This window comes from Colossoma macropomum, unplaced genomic scaffold, assembly GCF_904425465.1.
Source record: "Colossoma macropomum unplaced genomic scaffold, Colossoma_macropomum, whole genome shotgun sequence".
Classification (NCBI taxonomy): Eukaryota; Metazoa; Chordata; class Actinopteri; order Characiformes; family Serrasalmidae; genus Colossoma; species Colossoma macropomum.
Window position 1 is genome coordinate 5,203,750 of NW_023494791.1, and position 21,142 is coordinate 5,224,891.

The window sequence follows — 21,142 nt, forward strand, 5'->3', positions numbered from 1 at the left end:
ATAATATACTTGTACTTAATTATAAACATTCTAAGAACATGAATATTGCACATTTTCACCGAAAAACATGTCAAAAATCACCAAAATTGTACTGCGTAACAATATACACAAGATCACCACTAGATGAACAGTGCCTCCGCCTCACGCCTCAGGAGTCACTTTAATCCTCTGCATTGCAGATGGAACTGAACATATTGACGGAAGCTGCCTTTTTACATTCAGTAGGACCTCACAAAAATTTGTGCCAGTAACAAGAGGTCAAAGTAAAACAACAAACCTTCTGCCTTTACAGCTTTTCCAAAAAAACAAGGTCAGCTTGGCTCATTACAGTTCATAGATAGGGTCACTGGTTACCCAATTATGGTTAATATCTGTGCTATGCAGTGTCAGCAAGTCCTGTTCTCCACCAAGAGCACCAGGACTCCAGGGCTTTAGCTTGCTGAAGTGGCATAAACCCACTGTGAATCTATCTTCACCTCAGTCGTATGCAGTCAATCTCTTCTGTCACAGGAATGGACAGCGTCCTCACCTCTGTCTCATCCACCGTCTTCCTGGAGGTGTAGGTGGACTTCCAGCGGAGCAGCACGATCCTCTTGAAGTACTTCACCGTGTTGTTCTTCACGCTGACGAAGCAGAAGGTGTTAATCATGCTGTTGCTCATGGCGATGCACTCGATGATGTAGAAGGCCACCAGCGAGTTCTTCTCCCTGGAGATGATGGTTGGGTGGAAGTCGCGCAGGATGGTGTAGCCGTAGTACGGGGCCCAGCACAGGATGTATGCTGTGAGGATTCCGATGAGCACCATGACCGTCTTCCTCCGGCAGCGCAAGCGCTTTCGGATCTGCTCCGTCTGGAAGCCGGGCACGTTCTTGAACCACAGCTCCCTGGAGATGCGGATGTAGCACAGGGCCATGGTGACGACGGGGCCCAGGAACTCCACGGCGAAGATGAAAATGAAGTAGGACCGGTAGTAGAGCTGTTTGTCCACCGTCCAGATCTGAGCGCAAAAGGTCTTGCTACGGTTGGCACTGTGGGGCACCTTATTCGCCGAAGTGAAGTAGGCAGAAGGTATGGATATGAGGACCGGAACAATCCACACTCCAGTGATCAGGCAGTAGGCTGTCTGATGTTTCATCCTCGGCCTTAAGGGGTGAACGATTGCCATGTATCTGAAAATGTGAGAACATCATATATTTAACGACGAGGTGCAGATTATATATACAGTTATATGCACCCTTTCAATTAAGGCATTGTACTTTTCATTAACCGTGTACGTCTGCAGTAAGACACTCACACACAATGTATTTCAAATAAACAAGATATCAAATCATGACTACATTTTCACCGAGTATCAACACCTACAACATTCGCTTTTGTGATGTTGAAGGTTCTTTTGCTAATATTTCAAATTAAGATACTGGAATACAAATTCATTTCAAAAGGTATTCAAAGAGTGAAGTGCATTAGACAGGTTACTGGCTATTTTCATACATTTTCAAATGTGTTTGATGAATAAACTTTCATAGATTTATTGTTCTATGGTACAGTTCTATGTGTAATATTTCCCAATACATTTTCAAAATATATTTGGTTAATATGGCGATATATTCTGAAAACATTTTAGTGTTTGAAATGTATTTCAGCATGGATTGCAAGGCAATATAGAAATATATGTCCTTATATTTTTTCCATATGGGCAGGTTTAAACAACTCCAAAGTGTATTTGACCCTTGAAACCTCAACAGCTATGGGCTAATCTAAGCAGCTGACTGAGGATCTGATAATAAAGATGACTCTTATGAAGTAAGAGAAGACTATAAAACATATTTAAACAATCCAGGTTCATGTTTATTTTTCACTGTCTGAAATGGTAGTTAAGGAGAACTGTTGATGTAAAGCCAAAATCTGGAAAACCAGGACAAACCTCTGATAGAACCACTCATAGACTGGTCAGACATGCAAAGCAAAACCCCCGCATCACTGTCAGGGACCTACAGGAAGATTTGGCTAGCAGGATAACAGTAATGCACTGGTCCACTTTGCAGTGTTGTTGGACCAACATCCTCTACATAGAGAGTCATCAGAACCTTAACTGTCATCTTATCACATGAGTCAGTGTCTGAAGTAGGCAAAACACAAAAAACCCAAGGCATTTTGGACTCAAGTGCTGTGGATTGTTGAAGTACTCTTTGGTGTCAGACACCAAGGTATGCTTGGAGAAAAAAAAAAGAAGCAGCATTTGATGAAAAGAACACCTTGCCAACTGTTAAGCAAGGGGTGAATCTGTTATGCTTTGTTGTTGTGTGGCAGCATGTGGCACAGGAAATGTTGTGGCGATAGAGGGAAGAAAGGATTCTAATAAATATTAGCAAAAACTGGAAACTAATGTCCCATAATCAGTAAAGAACAAGAAGAAAATATATTGGATATCAAAACAAAACAGGGCCATGATTCCAAATGTATATAGAAATCAACCTTGAACTACTTCTGAAAAACATTCTGCAATTAAAAGTGGGGCAAAAATAAATTCTAGAACAGAAAGACCGGCTACAAGGAATGTTGGAGTGCTGTGATTTCAGCCAAAGAGGGTCTTACTAAGTACTGACTGAAATTTTATTTTTTTTATAATTGTGCATTAAAATTTGCAGGATATGTCATTTTTAAGTATGTTCCATGTTCCAAAACCAGCAAAATGTGCCCAAAATTTTGCATACAGCTACAGCTTCGAGGACTTCTGTGGATTTCAGTCTAGCTATGCATTGCAGTATTGAACTAAACTTGAAATTGAGTTTATAATTTAATTTAGCCAGGCATTCATGCTGTTATGCCAGTACCAGGCTGAAGTTGTGGTCGACCACGTGTGATCTATGACTTTCATCAGTGTTGAATGGTCTGCTGTGAAGTTCAAACAAACTCTATCTTGTCACAATGATACGGTACCCATACTGTAATCAGATTAAGAGGCAGAGGGGAACTTCAAAGGCTGTTTTGATTAGGGAGACAACACTGGTGTCTCCATGCTGACTATTTTCAGCGCAATAGGGCTCAGAACGACGAGGCATTCTGTGACTGACTAGCTGACCTTTCCTTGAGCATAATGACTGCTATTCCTGCATAATGTGACAGCAGGGCGCCAAAGCTAACAGAGCCTGGGGCCAATTCTGTCAATCATGAATGTGTTTCAACTGGAGGTGGCACAATACTGTTTTGGATTCTCTGATACCGATACTGAAACCTTGCGCATCAGCCAATACCGCAACAGTTTGGTGAAAAATTGAATTTGCATGAATTTTGACATTGTCTGGTGCTTCCTTAGCATAGAACTGGAACTGCTAAGCTAACAGTGCTAATAAAGAATGGAAGTCAATTGTCACCCAAACCATCAAAAAAATCAGTAAAATGACATGGACAGACCATATTTACACAATTAAGCTAAAATTGGAGCTAAATTATCATCCACCGCTTTCTGGTCCTATTCTGCCTTTAAACTGTGTGAGTTAGGAGCGCAGGGACGTGCTGTAAACATTACTAGTACAAAAGTACAAAATTCTTCTACTGACATATAAAGCTTTGAATGGCCTCGCTCCTCAGTACCTCAGTGACCTTATTTCCTATTATCAACCGACACGCCCACTTAGATCACAAGGTGCTGCTCATTATTAGTACCCAGAATAAATAAAGTTACGTCAGGGGGAGGAGCCTTTTCATACAAAGCCCCCCAGCTTTGGAATAGCCTACCAGTCTGTGTTCGGGACTCAGACACCGCCTCCATCTTTAAGTCTAGGCTAAAAACTTACCTGTTTAAGTCGAGCCTTTGGTTAATTTGTTTTTCTAACTGTGTCCCTCTCATCCCCCCTCCCCCCTGTGCTCAGGAAAGAAATGATTCTGGTTATCCTGAATGACTGTCCCTTCTTTTAGCTACTCTGAGAAGTTTTTTTCATGCTTAGAATTCATAGTGAATCAGATTCTGTTCTGGACCACACTGACCTGAGTTAAGGCCTGGAAGTGATCTGAGCGGGTTAAGATAAGTTTGGGGCGTGTGCTCATGGAAATGGTTTGGGTGACTACTGACTTCCAGTGTTTGTAAGCAACATTAGCCTAGCAGCTCTAGTTCTAAACTAAAGAAGGAAAATTTGGACACCAAATCTGAAACATGTCTTGGCTGATCGACTGCATTTGGGGAAAATGGAAATCATGTCAATTAAATTGGTGACATCCCATATAAATAAAAATAATGCGTGGGCAAACCTTATTAACGCATGGGAACAAGATCCTAATGTGTGGCCTTGACTTAGTAAGGCGTGGGAACAAGATCATGCCGTACTAAGTCGTGGCCACGCATTAGGATATCGTTCCTATGCTTTACTAAGTCGTGGACTCAATTTCAAGATAAATAAGTCGTGGCCACGACTTAGTAAAGTGTGGGAACAAGATCCTAATGTGTGGCCACAACTTAGTGAGGCGTGGGAACAAGATAATTAAGTCGTGGCCACGCATTAGGATCTCATTCCCACACCTTACTAAGTCGTGGCCACGACTTAATTATCTTGTTCCCACGCCTCACTAAGCCATGGCCACGCATTAGGATCTCGTTCCTATGCTTTACTAAATTGTGGCAGTCGTGGACTCAATTTTAAAGTAATCAAGTCGTGGCCATGACTTAGTAAGGTGTGGGAATGAGATCCTAATGTTTGGCCACGACTTAGTAAGGCATGGGAACGTGATAATTAAGTCGTGGCCAGGCATTAGGATCTCGCTCCCACACCTTACTAAGTCGTGGTCATGACTTAATTATCTTGTTCTCATGCCTTACTAAGTTGTGGCCATACATTTTTGGGGAGTGGCGCAACCGTCTAAGCGTTGGCCCTATCATCAGGAGATCGCGAGTTCGATCCCTGGTGATGCTACAGCCGTCCGTAGCCGGGAGTCCGAGAGAGCACAATTGGCCTCGCTCTCTGGGTGGGTAGGATGGCCCCTCCTTATCCCCCCATCACTTAACGCGATGCTAGTCAGCGCAGGCGTCTGTTAGCTGACGTAACAGATCTGGCGATTGGCACTTTCCTCCGAGCGCGTTCAGCTGTCCAGTGATGTAGCGTGAGCGGCAGCTCGAAAAGATGTGGTTGCTCTTCACAGGTCTCGGAGGAAGCCTCTGTTTGCCTTCGCTTGCTAGCGTTGATAGTATTGTGTGATTGGGGGAGTCCTAACGAGCAGGTGGAACTGAAGATGACTAAATTGGGGAAAAAACTGGGTAAAAATCCAAAAGAAAAACAAACAATTTGTTGGTAAGCGCTCTACTACCCCACAGGAAGGGTGTCTGATATACTATCCAGCTTTTTCTGCTGATATTGGCCTGATATTGCTACCTATCTCTCATTTCAGCATATTTACAATGTAATAGCACTGTTTATACTGCTATGTGTACAATATAAACCCTAATATAAGGACTGAGATCTACAGAGATTCATTCTCTTCAAACTCATCTTATATTTGCTGATAAACCTTCTTCTGGTCTTAACCAGCTGCTATTGTGTCTGTTGTTTTGAATCGGCAAGTGCTTTGCGGATTCAATCTCGGAGAATGGGGAGCAATTCCCTGCTGTTCTGAAAAACAATTCCAAACGTGGTTTCAGTATAGCCATATGCCACTGTTTAGCACCACGTCCCTTCACTGAATTAGGTTTTCATCCAGTGCTTTTATTTCTCATTCCTTCATGGGCAAGTGGGGGCTAATTGGCTTTTACCTGGCACAGCTCAGTGTTATGCTCTGCATGCATTCCCACAAAGATGGATATAAGCTTGCTTGCTCTCAATGACTTATTGTGTAAACATAATAGAGTATCGAATATCTCCGTTTCATTTTTGTATACAGAGCGTCTCAGGATTCACAGCCAAGTGTCTGTCTGGAGGACATTGAGCCACGAACACTGGGTAAATGTCCAGGGGAAATGTCACGCATGGTCAGTTGTTTTTCATTTTAAGTACATTATGGTGAGTCAGGCCTGGGGGCTGTCTGTCTCAACACAATGACCCTCTGGCAGCGAGACGCTGATATTTGATTTGTCCTACCTGTCCACAGCGATGGCCAATAAGGCATTGGTGGACACGTATAAGGACACAGTTCGAAGATAGTTCACGCAGGCACACAGCACTTTCCCATGGTCCCAGGACAGCTGTTTCACCACGTAGTAATCCACCAGGAAAGGGCAGCACACCACGGCCACGATGAAGTCCGAGATGGCCAGGTTTGCAATCAGAAGGTTGGTGAGGTTCCGCAGCTTCTTGTACCGGGCCAGGGTGGCTATGAACAGAAAGTTGCCGATGCCGCACACCAGCATGATGCAAACAAGAACGACTCCGATAACGATGGTGGCCACAAAATACGCCAGCCCCTGCGTGGTGTCCGGCATCTCCTCCGCTGGGACCCCATAGTCCATATCATAGAGGTCCTGGAAGGGATCGTGCTCCTCTGTGGGCACTTGGCCGTGAGGGTCCACAAACACTGCGGCCAAGTGCGTGATGTTTTCCATGACAAAGACAACGGCTACTATACAAGTTTCCTGGATGTTGCTGCGATGTTCTGGATCCTTTGCCTCAAGTCTTCTTTGCCAGGGTCAGTCACTTTATATTAAGTCTAGTGGACACCACACAGGCCACAGGAGATGGTGGTGCTTTCATGGCACTTCTAGATCAGCCAGCAGACCTTCCACACCTGTGATAGTAAAAGCACAAGTGAATATAACAGTACAGTCTGCACTCTGACATTTAAGAACTCAAATATGGGGATGGCCTAAGTGCTGGGTGGGTAACTGGGGGAGCTGCCAGTGGGCCGATTACTGATTTGGATATCTCCAAAATGGTATCTTTACAGGAGAAGGAAAAACTTAATTACTTAACTTGTAATGGAAATTAATGTAACAAGATTTTTTCCAAGTAATTTTGGAAATTTTAACACAATATAAAGAGTAACTGAAGTTTTTAAATTGTGCAAAAAAGTGTGAAATACGTAATTTTATATAAAGGTACATAATTTTTATTTACTACTATAATTATTGTTACTTTTTAGCATTTGTTATGTTTTTACTATTTTAACTTCTCTTTCCCATCATTGCTGTATTGGCTCAGCTACATTCTAAATGAGTTTAAATTAAGGTTGGTTGATTGATTGATTGACTGATTGATTGAACTACCAAGTTAGCGGAATAAAAGAACAAACGTGCTATGAGTATCAGAGATTCTCTGGAGGCGAAGTGGTGAGGGCCGTGTTAATGGGTCATGTTGAAATGAAATGGGTGGTAGGTGTTGTCATTGAAGATGTGCTCAAATATTTCAGTGTTAGCATGAATGTCTACTTTACAGTGACCAGCACTGTGTCGATTTTGTGAAGTTCAAATAAAATAAAGATGCAATTAAATGCTGACTTTCAATGAGTAGTTTTAAATTAGGGAATTTGTTTAGAAGCAGCATGTAGATGAACATGTACATGAATTTCATATTAAACATATAACATCAGAATATCGCTGCTGTCAGAACGAAACATTCTCCATTTTTGTCATTTTTCAGTTTTTGACATGATTTAAAAATGTATGTTGCCCTTTACATTGTGTATAAATTTCATGAGGAATGGACCAAAAGAAACGGCCCAAAATGACTTGAAAAAAAGTCTGGTTCCATTGACTTACATTAAAAGTAAAGTAGGTTTTTTCTTTCTCCTGTAAAGTTACCATTTTGGAGTTACGAGGTTTTGTTCTGACAGCAGTGATATGCTTGTTTGTGAATACACCAGCGATAAGAATATTACTCAACTTTCATTTGAGGAAATATGTTTGAGCAACACATGGTCACTGAAATATTTCCCATGAAAATGTTAATGAGGGAATACAGGACCCTGGAAACTTGTGGATGAAATTTTAGCTATTAGCAATAATTTCCTAAAAAATCTCAGTTTTTATGGAGTTTGAAGTGAGCTGGTCTGTGCTTTGTAACCCCACATCTGAAAACGAGTCTCACTCCAGCCCTGCATGAACGAGAAATAAAGAAAACTTTAAATACAAAGTAAATGACCACAAGTAAATGACCACATCTCTGCTTACCGTCATTTTGCCCTTATACATGACTCGGTCCCTTAATTGTGGAACATAATATCTGTTGTGAAGTCAAGTCCCGACAGTCTTGATGGGATTTCTGACAAAGCAATGTACTGGGTGAGAGTGAAACTGTCACGAACAAGCTAAAAAAAGCAGCCCATTCATTTAAAAGCCTAAAAAAGACAATAATGTAAGACAATAGCAAATGGAAGACATGCAGTTCAATGTGCTGCCTAAGGCTGTGACTATAGCTCAGACTGCTTTGTACTAAAGTGGTGAAAACTGAATTCTGGTGTAGTTGAATAAATCAGAGATTTAAAAAACTTCCTGTCAAATGTAACGTGACTGTGCAAATTCTTAACATTCACGTTCCAGCAAATCACAGAGGTTTTCCTTGACAAAAAGGCAGAAACTTTCTAAATTATAGATCAGAGTGAAACATAACAGCCTCTGGTGCGTGGAATACTGGTGGGATGGTTTTTAGATGCCCTGAGGGGCTCTGCTTGATGTGATGCATTTCAAGCGCTTTCTCAGATGATATTACTGAACATGAGTCAGAATGAAACTTTTGAAAACCTGTCTTTTTCTTTTTCACCATTAAAAAGTTCTAAATAACTATACTGACTTACTGAATTAAGAAATTGTCCATGGTCCACCTCCAGAGTCCTGTAGATTTTTATGTTATGTCAGAGATATGATATTAATATTTACAACCTGATTTTCTCTCCTGCTCCTCTATATCTTTTATGATGCAACAGCTGGAAGTTGCAGTTACCTTTTGAAGATGGAGAATAGAGTTTTATGCTGTATCCACTCTACCTCAATATTCAGAAGAAGGCTTGATAAAGCTGAAAGTTGTTCTTGGAAGACCAAATTAATTAAATTAAGTAATTAATTGGGTAACACTTTATTTGGATAGTCCACTTTAGATGCTTTGTAGATACTTCATTTACTTTCAAGTTAAATTCAACTAAATATCTACTAAATTCTACCACAATTTTCTTTAACTCTAAATCTGCTCTAATCCTAACCCTAACCTTAACCTCAACCCAAAACCTAAACCCAACCCTCACCCTGGTCCAAATCCTAAATCCTATTCTAACAGATAGTTTGTTAACAAATCTGAACCTATGTAGATAATCTATCAGATTATCTATCAGAAATAAAGGTACTAATCTGTCAGTAATCTGTCACTGGGGCAGTTCCCCTCTTGTCACTGGGGTGGTTTCCTCAAGGGTACATCTCAGTACCTTTAGTCAGGGAACATAACTGAACCATAATCCACTGCACACACCCCGTCTCGTCTCCAGGCTTTTATTTTACTGTTCTGTTTTAAAACATTCGATTAGGAAAAGGTACAAATACGAACTTTTCACCTGGAAAAACTTATTTAAGATTCACAATCAGACCTTAAAACCACTGTTGTACCTTTGAGGGACATTTACATCGTTTGTACTTTGATGAATGAAAAATGTTCCTGCACAGAACCTTTATTTCTAACAGTGCAGGGAACTATAGTGGACTATACAAATAAAGGGAGACCATTAACTGAAGACTGATCTGAGATAGATGCCCTCAGGTGTCCTCTGCTCTGATCTATATGTTCTGGTTTTGCATTATGGATCAGTTTTGGGAGCCTATTGAGCTCGTCCATTAGTGGCTTTTGTCTGGTCTACTCCAAAAGAACACTTCAGTCTCAGTTCTCCAGTCTGATAGCTTTTTTACACACTCTTAGCTCGAAGTTCCATTCTGCTCTTTCATGTCGGTACGTCTCCTTTTTCATTTGGTGTGTTCACACTAAGAGGCAGATTTACGAATGTTTTGCACCATTGCAAACTGCATTTTGGCATTAAGAAGTGTCTGTCGTGAGCTACTGAACATCCGCAATGGTGCTGTAGTGCCCACAGTTACATATAATGAGTGGTAGCTGCTGTCTTGTGCTTTTGCCTTATTGCTTATGCATTTATAGGAGTTTCCCTCTCAAAGGGGCAAAAACTGAGAGCAGATTATTATTGTAGAGATTGTAGAGATTATTGCAGCATTTATTCTGATTTACTAAGACTAACAGTAAACACTGACTGCACTCTGTTTAACTTCTGAGACGAGCTCCTCTCGTTTTTGGCACTAACTTGGCTGCTAAGAGAGTTTTTCAAACACATTTATTTATTTTTGATCACAAAAAAAATCTTGGAAACGTCTGCCATGAACATTATTCATAATCTGATAAATCAAACCAAATAGTTTTAGAAAAAACAATATTTAAAACTGCTATTTTGGGTGGATTCTTTCCAAAACAAGTCCTAAAAGCACATATTCAGACTCTTTGGCTCTGCAGTCCCTGCTTTATTAATGCTGCTGCTTACTTCACTATTCCTGCGCTGGGGCTTCTGTGTGCTGTGGTTTATGGGTGTTGTGGCAGGAATGTCACAGCTGTTCTTTAATGTACTGCATGTAGCTAAGCAGTTATACTCAAAATCATACATGCCCTCAGCAAAATTAAACAGATGTTACAATTTCACAGTTTTCAAATATATTCAACGCAAAACTCGCACAGAAAGTAAAAGAATAAGTAATAATTGTCCTCAAATTTGTCAAATTAATGTCGTATTTTCTTAAAATAAACAATGACACACTTTCTTGATGAGCAATAATTTATTTTTTCAAGTTAGTCGTCATGCCCTGCGATGGACTGGAGGCCTGTCCAGGGTGTATCCGCCCAATGACCACTGGGATAGGCTCCAGCACCCCCCGCGACCCAGAAGGATAAACGGCTTAGAAAATGTGTGTGTGTGTGTGTGTGTGTGTGTGTGTGTGTGTGTGTGTGTGTGTGAGTTAGTCGTTATTCTGTCAAAACATGGACAAAATAAGTCAATGAGTGTGTTTACATGGACTCAATAATCTGATCATAATCGGATTTCTGCAGTTATCTGATTATTCAAATGGTCATGTAAACAGCAAACTCCAATTTCTAAGACTGGAGTAAGGTCTAGAAATCTGATTAAGAAACCTGATAAAGAGAGCTGGATTTTTGCTCAGTAATCAGATTCCTTAGTGTATGTAAACTCTAACTCTGATTTCTTTCGGATTTCTCAGCCTGCGCATGCGCGAGAACAAACCACGGTACCGGAAATAAGTAAGCAGTGAGAGACCGGCAAAATACATTTGGAGTGACGCTGTAATCAACTCTATACTTGATGAAATGAATGACTTCAACATTCTTCACCTTCTAGATGATGTATGTTCATGTTTTCAGGTAAAATGACACGTCATGAAGTTTGATTTTTACGTTGCGTTTACATCACGTCTTCTTCTGTGAGTTTATTGGCTGATTGCAAAGCAGAAATCCAATATCTGTCTGACTCATGTAGACCCAGAGTTTCCCCATTATCTGATTACTCAAGTGCATGTAAACGCGTTGATCAGATAACTGAGAAAATCTGATTTTCTGCAGTTATCGGATTATTAAGTGCCAGTAAATGCATCATCATCATCTGAACCTGAAGCAAAGAAAAGTATATATAAAACAGTTTATATTAAAAAGTATATATAAAAGAGTTTATATAAAAACGTGAGTCAAACAGGTGGTTGAAGGCTTTACGAGATGTTGCAACATTGCTGGGAGGCTTTGATTGCATTCAGCCACTAGAACATTAGTGAGGTCAGGTACTGATGGTGCAGCACTCCAGCTCTTCTCAAATAGAGCTTAAACCTTAAAACGCAGGTCCACTGCTCCACAGCCCAATGCTGGGGTCTTTATACCCCTCTAGCTGCTGCTTGGCATTGAGCATGGTGATCTTAGGCTCGTGTGCAGCTGCTCCAGAGCATCCCATTCTAATGATCAACGCTTTACTGTGGAGATTATACAAGCTGAGTATGCAGTTAACGCCTGTGCCAGCAATGTGTGACCTGGAGTAATATTTCTCTGAGTAGAAGGGGTGTCCCCGTCTCGTGGGTAGGGTGGAAGAGGGTTGGGGTTCTTTTAGAATTCTTGGTCTGTTTTCCTCCATGTCTACAGCTTTTCAAAAAACACTGTCAGTAGATCTTTAGATTAGTGGCTTCAGTAATCTAATAAGCCAGTCTGCGGTCAATATCTTTTAAATGTTAAGTCACAGTAAATCAGTCACAAAGGGCCACACATTTTAGTGTGCACCATGAGATGAACCACAGAGAGTGTCTGGAGCCACTGGTTGAGAGACAGGACAGCTGGGGGCAGGGGTGGATCCATGACGTGTTCTGGAGCATGGACTACAAGGCCTGGAACTGGTCTAGGAGGTGAGATAAGAACTAGAGCAGATTTCAAGACAGGACAACCACAGAGACAGCAGCCGTTACAGAGCCTGGCTCAGGGACTGACAGACCATATTATTTCCACTCCTACAACTTAAACCATCATAACCTGACATAAGTGAAAATGATTACAGGTACATTCTGAAAATTGAATTAAAGAATGTTCTTTGCGAGACCATAGAAGGTTTTTTACGGCAAGACACTGCAGGCAGAAATGATGAACGACGTACGCTTGTGTCTAACTGTATTCTTCTAAATTAGTGAATTTACTGTAGCGTTAGCTCTGCTCACACTTGGCATAGCCACAAAATGTCATATATGACTGAAAAGCTTGTTTCCTGTAGAATCTAACCAGAATATCCAAATATTTCCTTTGCATTACAGTCTTGACTAGTGACTGGTAAAAAGTAATAATCATAGAAACAGTGGTTTACAGGTTGCATGCGCAATTTCTGGGTTAAAACTAATGTTAGCAGAAACGTTCCGAGGTGAGAAGAAGAAGCAGCTACTGTGCGAGAATTACAGCAATATTAAACTAAAGCATTTTCACTACCCTGTAAAATGCAAGATTTCAAATAAGATATCCAATAAAACTAAAGCCATCAGTTCAGAGTGTATGATAACATGCATGTAATGATTGTAAATTAAGTGAATTAACTCTATTTTAAAGTAACCAGTAGCCACGCAATCAGATTGCTCAGTCAAACTGAACTAAACACAATCTAAAATGGACATTTTGAAAAAGTAAGCTAAAAGAAAAAAACAAAAACATATCAGTCCAGTTTTTGCTGTATTATTAATTGGCACACTTAAAAATGATGGTTCTTCAATGGTTCTTCAGTAAAGAAAATAGTTTTGTATAGTTCTATGGTTGTGATATGGATATGATATATATGGTTCTATATATAACCTTTTTGAAAATGGTTCTATGTACAACCCCTTTTCCAAAAAAGTTGGGATGCTGTGAAAAAAGTAAATAAAAACAAAATGCAATGATGTGCAAATAATTTAAACCCTATATTTAATTGCAAATGCTTCAAAGACAACATATCACATGTTGAAACTGAAAAACGTTATTGTTTTTTGAAAAATATATGCCCATTTTGAATTTGATCCCAGCAACACATTCCAAAAAAAGGCTGGTAAAGTTGTGTATTGCTTAAAAAACACCTGATGGTTAAATGGCAAAAGGACAGTAACATGAGCATCTCAGAGAGGCTGAGTCTCTCAGAAGTAAAGATGAGGAGGGGTTCACCACTCTGTGATAGACTGCATGATCAAATAGTGCAACAATTCAAAAATAACATTTCTCAAAAAAAAAAGGAAAGAACTTTTGCTTTTCATCATCTACAGTACATAATAACATTAAAAGATTCAGGGAATCTGGAGAAATCTCTGTATGCAAGGGACAAGGCCAAAAACCAGTGTTGCTGGCCGTGATCTTTGGGCCCTCAGGCAGCACTGCATTAAAAACAGTTCGCCGCTGCATCTACAAATGCAAGTTAAAACTCTAAAACGCAAAGAAGAAACCATATATAAATAGATTCCAAAAATGCTGCCACCTTCTCTGGGCCCAAGCTCTTTTAAAATGAACTGAGGGGAAGTGGAAACGTGTTCTGTGGTCCGACAAATTAACATTTGAATTTCTTTTTGGAAATCATGGACACTGTGTCCTTTGGGCTAAAGACCACTCATCTTGTTATCAGTACACAGTTCAAAAGCCAGTATTCATGATGGTGTAGGGGTGCATTAGTGAACATGGCATGGGTGACGTGAACATCTGTGAAGGCACCATTAATACTGAATGATATATACATGTTTTGGCAACATATGCTGCCATCCAGATGATGTCTTTTTCAGGGAAGGCCTTGATTATTTCAGCAAGACAATGTCAAACCACATACTGCATGTGTTACAGCAGCATTGCTCCATATTGAAAAAATTAGGGTGCTAAACTGACCTGCCTGCAGTCCAGACCTGTCACCCACTGATAACTGATATATTCGGCACATTATGAAATGAAAAATACGGCAAAGGAGACCCTGAACTGATGAGCAGCTGAAATCCTATGTTAAGCAAAAATGGGAAAACATTTCACTTTCAAAACTACAGCAGTGTCTCCTCAGTTCCCAATTACTTACAGAGTGTTGTTAAAAGAAGAGGTGATGAAGCACAGTGGTAAACAGGCCCCCGTCCCAACTTTTTTGGAACATGTTGTTAGCATCAAATTCAAAATGGGCAAATATTTTTCGAAAAACAATAAAATTTCTCAGTTTCAACATTTGATATGTTGTCTTAGTATTATTTTCAATGAAATATAGGATTTAAATGATTCACACATCATTGAATTTTGCTTTAATTTACATTACATTACATTACATTAATTTATACTTTTTTGGAAATGGGGTTGTATCACCAAAAGGGTTCTTCTGTAGTTACGATGTCAAAGCTTGTGACAATAGAAGAACTCTTTTCGGTAAACCCTTTTCAAAAAGGTTATATATAGAACCATATATATCACAGCCATATCGTAACCATAGAACTATATAACACTATTGTAGATAACATCTCATTTGCACATTTAAATATAATATATATATATATATATATATAGATATATATATATATATATATATATAGATATATAATTTCTGCAAAGCTTCATTGTGGTATCTGTTATTTTTAAAAATCACTCTATTCACCTGTAGTGTCTCGCCTCAAAGAGCCATTTTTGTAAATGAGATGTGATACACTCTTATAAAAGATGTTTTTTCAAGGGTTCTTTAGTAAAGAAAATGGTTCTATATAGAACCATGAACACTCAAGGAACCCTTTACATGATTAAAGGTTTCTTCTCCTCATGGAAGTTCAGACTGATGGAAAGTGTGCATGACTGTGCTGTACATGGTTCTATGTAGAACCTTTTTGAAAATGGTTCTATATAGCACCCAAGGTTCTTCTATTGTTAGAAGCTTGACACTGTAACAATAGAAGAACACTTTTGGGTGCTATATAGAATTATTTTCAAAAAGGTGCTATATAGAACCATGTACAGCACATTCTCCATCAATCTGAAGAACCCTTTCATGATGCAAAGAAACCTTGAAGCGCCATCTTTTTTAAGAGTGTGGATTATCGCCAAGAACCATATAGAAATCTTTATTTTTAAGAGTGTAGGAAGGTGTTAGGGTGGCGTTACAGCCAGTATGGGGTGGAACAGGGACAGAACGTTTATGGCAAATACCCCAGTCCCATACAACATGGTAATAAAACCTTTAGCAGGCAGTGGTCATTAAACTCCTGTTCATCAGAGTTGCTTTTGAAGGCAGAACTGACCTTTTCAGTTGAGACAGTTTCTAACTCTTGTAGGAGCATGTCTCTGTAGTCTACCTCATAGCTTTTTATGACTGTAGTCATTGATGAAGCAGAAGCGAGGCAAGTCAGCAGACAAAACATCTAAACTCACCATCTGCTAGCAGCCTTGAGACATCACATAGGTTCCACTCTACTGAGACTGCATCTGTTTCTTAAGTTTAATGGAAATACAAGAAAACTGTCCAGTAAATATAACAATAGATAATCTTATATGAACTGGCAGCACCTCTGATCTGAAGTTTGTCAAATACAATTTAAGATTACACATAATACTGGAATCTGTCTGGATACATTGTAAATCTTCATGGTTTGCCATTACTACTGATTCTGATCTCCTGTTTGGAGAACATATAAGCAAGGTAGCTTAGTGTTTTTCTATGAAGAATTGCTAAGAATTACAAGAAATACACTCTTCACTGTGGACTGTGTACTGTCCAGTACAGTGCAGAAGTCAGAGTCACGCTTCCATTCTTTTCAGGAGACTTGCTTCCAGTTTTTCAAGGAAATCTGCAGGAATATTTATCTACACCTCCAAAGTTCAGTCTTAGAAGCTGGTTTGATCATTTTCTGCTTCTCAGTAATCAAACACATTCAGTGGTGTTGAGGTCTGGACTCTGGGGCGGTCAGTCCACTGTTCAGCTTCTTTGTTTGGTGTGTCCGTCTCCTTTTCTCAGTGAGGTTCTTCTTGACAGCTACACATCCTTTCAGACCCACAGCGCTGAGTCGTCTTCTCACAGTGGAAGGATGGACAGAAACACCTGTGGATGTTTTCAGATCTGAAGCAGCTTGATTTTCTCCTCTCTCTCAGAGATGAAAGTTTTAAGTGCTGTTTATCTGATGGGGGCAGTTTTGGTCTTCCAGGTGGTTGTTAGGAGTCTCATTTTCTCTGTACCTTTTAATCATTTTTGAATTTTCCTCTGACTTACACCTTCCTTATGCAATTATCTTATATCTAATTTGCTCAGAAATATCTTCAGAAAAAAATGAATAACTTGTACCATTAGCCACTGAAACGCCCTGGTAACTGGATGGTCCACTAAGTGCCTAAACAAGATCCATTTAGTCCAGAAAGCAGCAGCTAGAGTTCTTACTACAATCAGAAAAACTGAACATATAAGCCACACTTCATCAACATTACATCAGCTGCCAGTTAAAATCCACACTGACTGCAAAGTCCTGCTGGCCTATAAATCTCTATTTGGTCTTGCTTCACAATATCTGATCATTAATTATCACAGTCTTCTTCACTCACAAGTGCAGGGCTCTCTGTCAGGATCTAGAAATATGAAAATTACACTAGTGGGAATAGCCTTTCCTCTAAAAGCCTCCCTGCTGTGGAAAAACCTTCAGCGCTCAGGATTCAAACACAGTCTTAATATTTGAGTCTAAGCTGAAATCCTACCTGTTAATCAGGCTTTTGGTTAATAGATTTTTTTTCTGGCAAAAGGTGCAGATTTGGGCTTTCACAGACACCAATGTTTTAGTATCTTAAGCTGCTTATCTTTATGGCCTCATATTTCACCTTTTAAATGTTCGCTATCTGCCTTGAACTTCAACCAGTTGGGTTCTCATATCTCTCACAAGCTGTATATCATCGCTGTCCAAAAAAAACAAACAACAAAAATAGTCACTTCATAGTAGAAATCAAGAACATTTTAAATTTTTAATGTACATTAATGTTAATATATTTTATTCCAGGTATTTTTTTTTAGCATTTCTGTTTATCTATTCATCATGAAATTGTCACATAATGTAAAGGACAGTTTTTCTTTGCTGGAAAGCGACAGCATGTTCAACACAATCAGTCTCCCGGAGCCTTATGGATCTTTCGTGCTATGCTGCGATTACCTTGTATGCTGTTTATTCTCACGCATGTAAACTTCATTCTGATTATATCCTCATTATCTGGTGCCACTAAGAAGAGGATGAGTCCCTCATTTTAGATCTTGTTTCCTCTCAGCGTTTCATCACATGCTCAGAGAGGTTTTTTTTCCTGCCGCTGTCGCCCTCAGCTTGCTCATTAGGTGTGTGGAACCAGGTTTCTCTTAAACTGCTTCGTGACAATGTCTATTGCTTCTCCCACGCGACCCTTAAGATAGGAAAGTGCTTGACAAGATGCACTATAATGTCCTCCCAGCACAGGCGTTCACACGGCTTGTTTAATCTCCACAGAAAAGCATTGACAAATAAAATGTGGTGCCCTGGAGCTGCCAGGCATGAGCCTAAGGTCACCATGCCTGATGCCAAGCATGGGCTGGAGGGGTATAAAGGACTTACATTGGGCTGTGGAGCAGTGGAACTGTATTCTCTGGAGTGATGGAGCTCCATCCAGTACCTTTAAGATGAGTTGGAGTGATCCAGAACTCACCATCCAACATCAGTACCTGACCTCACTAATGCTCTCGTGTCTGAATGCAATGAAATCCTCACAGCAATCTTGTGTAAATCCTTCCCAGAAGAATAGAGGCTGCTACTGCAGCGAAGAGGGACAAATTCCCTATTAATACCCTTAATTTCAGGAGATATTTCAGAGGAGATACAAGATAATATATGTGTAAAAATACACTTGCAAAAGGAAAGTCAAGTGAAAAAACAGGTGTTTCCAAAAGCTACAGAGAAAATGTGTCTCCTAACAACCACCTGGAAGACCTGGTAGACCCCAAAACTGCCCCATCAGATAAACAGCACTTAAAGCTTTCATCTTTGAGAGAGAGGAGAAAATCAAGCTGCTTCAGATCTGAAAACATCCACAGGTGTTTCTGTCCATCCTTCCACTGTGAGAAGACGACTCAGCGCTATGGGTCTGAAAGGATGTGTAGCTGTCAAGAAGAACCTCACTGAGAAAAGGAGACGGACACATCAAACAAAGAAGCTGAACAGTGGACTGCCCACCCCAGAGTCCTGAATGTGTTTGATTATTTGGACTGAACTATTGAGGTGTTTCTTTGCAGGTTTTTTTTTCAGAATGTATGATTTTCTATTTTTTCCTGACACTAAAAATGAATAAGTCGGCTTTTTGCCTACAAATGACGTAAATCATGCATCTCTTGAACGTGCTCATTGCATACACCTTATATCCCTAAAATGGGATCATTATATGAGAAGGGAAATGTTCTTTCCTTTAATGTATGTTGATGTAACAAGATTTTCAATTTCACCTCCTTGTCCAGTTAGCATGAAATGATCACACGACATTAAAGGCAAACAGCACATTGAAGTGATATAGAAGATAAAACCAAATGGAAACACAAGACAATAAACACAAGCATAGTTTAGGAATGATCATCCAAAGCCATCAGGAGCTTTGATTACTTTGGTGGCTGCTGCAAAACATCCATTTCAATGAAGTATGAAGTGCGATTACTTGATCACTTTTAATTGGTCTACCTGGTCATTCAAACACTATTTCTGTCTTTTCAAAGCCAAGAGAACAAGAGTTGCCATTCCGCGTATGTGTGTGTGTGTGTGTGTGTGTGTGTGTGTGTTGTGTGTGTAAAATATAATACATACATACATACACATCGCTGTTGTTAGAAAAAAACCTCATATCTCCAAAATGATAACTACAGGAGAAAGAAAAAACATACTTCTAACATACTTTTAATGTAAGTCAACGGAACCAGACTTTTTAGTAATTCTGAGCCTTTTGGTCCATTCATCATGAAATTTTGGCAGAATGTAAAGGGCAATAGGCAATTTTGAATTATGTCAAAAACTGGAAAACGACAAGGTTTTGTTCCAACAGCATCAATATATATACATATATATATATATATATATATATATATATATATATATATATATATATGTGTGTGTGTGTGTGTGTGTGAGTGTGTGTGTGTGTGTATACATATATATATATATATATATATATATATATATATATATATATATATATATATAGCAAAGTTAATAATAATGCGATAATCACAGTAACTACACGATTAAGTATTAAATAATACACATAAGTGTATAATAATAATAAGTTTTCCTTTATATCAATCTTTACGAACTGTTACAGAAGCAGTAGCGTTATTAATACGAGGCTGAAGTCGGCTTCCTAACCGTCAGCCTCTTATTGGAATTTCCCCGTTCCACCTTAAATGGTTCAGCAGTTCCCTTGAACTGAGACGCCAGAATGAACTGCTGCATCATTAACGGAGGACCGGAAGACGCTGATGAGCGCTGAGGTAAATGAGGAGAGACAGTGAAACAAACACAGCCGAAAGTTTTATATTTCACAAACTCCTTACACACAGCGGTTCAGGCTATCAGGATCCAGTTCAGCACAAAACATCGAAGTTTTGAGGAGACGCAAAAGGAAACTCACCGCGCGCTAAGAATTCCGGAGCGTTCTCCATCGCGTCTCCACTGAGGGACGGTCTAATTCCTGGAGTGAAGTAGTTCCTTGCGAGAGGAGAGAGAAAGAGAGGCTTTTCGTGTGCAGATGTGATGTCCGAGTTCTCTCTCCCCCCCTCCCTCCCTCTCTCTCTCTCTCTCTCTCTCTCTCTCTCTCTCTCTCTCTCTCTCTCTCTCTTGCTGCTGCTGAACTAACATGTAGTCCAATTTGTAGATGAATTCAGCCTTGAAGCTCCAGTAGCGCCCCCCCCCATCTCCCCTCCTTATTCAGGTGGTCTTAAATGACAAATGATGTGAGAAGAAGGTCTACATAAGAGCTACAGCGATCTGCACGATTTGTTTTAAAGGAGAAGTATATGTAGGTACAGGTAACAGGTTAAAGGGGAACTCCATCGACCTTTCAGAAAAAAATCAACATAATGAAGTGGTTGAGATGTAAACAAAGTCATTCAGAGTGGTTTGGTGTGAAACGCTCCGCTCTGGAGTCAGAATTATTCACAGTGGTGGTGATAAGAACCAAGCTCTCTCACAGAAAGTGATTACATTTAATGGTTATTATTACGCTTTTAAAAACACATTAATGCCTAGAGGTACATGCAGGGTGATGTAAGGTAAAACAGGCCACCCCCCCCAACCTCCCTAAAAAAATATTTTTTCAGATTTATCACTGTTTTCCATCAACACCATCACCATCATCAACAACATTACATTTAAAAACTCACTGGTGCTTTGATTTGTAAATAAAATGTAGGTGTAAATGTATTAAATCATATAACAAAATAAAAGTCATATTTTAATAATCCATTCATGGTACATTCATGAATCGGAATTAGAATACGAATAAATAATAGTCAATGTGAAAAGAGCTAAAGAGACGAAGAGCTGAAGAGATGAATATGTGAACATGTACATATATGCAGGATCTGATGAGACATAATATAATAATAATATAGACTGTACCTTTATATGCTATTGTATATAGGGTATTACAGAATGATGTCATAAAAAAATCATTAAAATTAATTTTGTACAGTTGTG

The 21,142-nt window shown here is 39.6% G+C and overlaps 1 protein-coding gene across 1 annotated transcript; it reads right to left on the bottom strand.

Annotated features, from left to right (window-relative positions):
- Window positions 1-347: 347 nt before the first annotated feature.
- prokr1b (prokineticin receptor 1b) lies at window positions 348-20,213 on the bottom strand. The gene is made up of 3 exons (XM_036573396.1): window positions 20,076-20,213; window positions 6,066-6,708; window positions 348-1,169 (listed from the first exon to the last, which is right to left on the bottom strand). The coding sequence occupies exons 2-3, from the start codon at window positions 6,524-6,526 to the stop codon at window positions 473-475; spliced, it is 1,158 nt and encodes a 385-aa protein (XP_036429289.1). The 5' UTR covers window positions 6,527-6,708; window positions 20,076-20,213; the 3' UTR covers window positions 348-472.
- Between the last annotated feature and the right edge of the window lie 929 nt (window positions 20,214-21,142).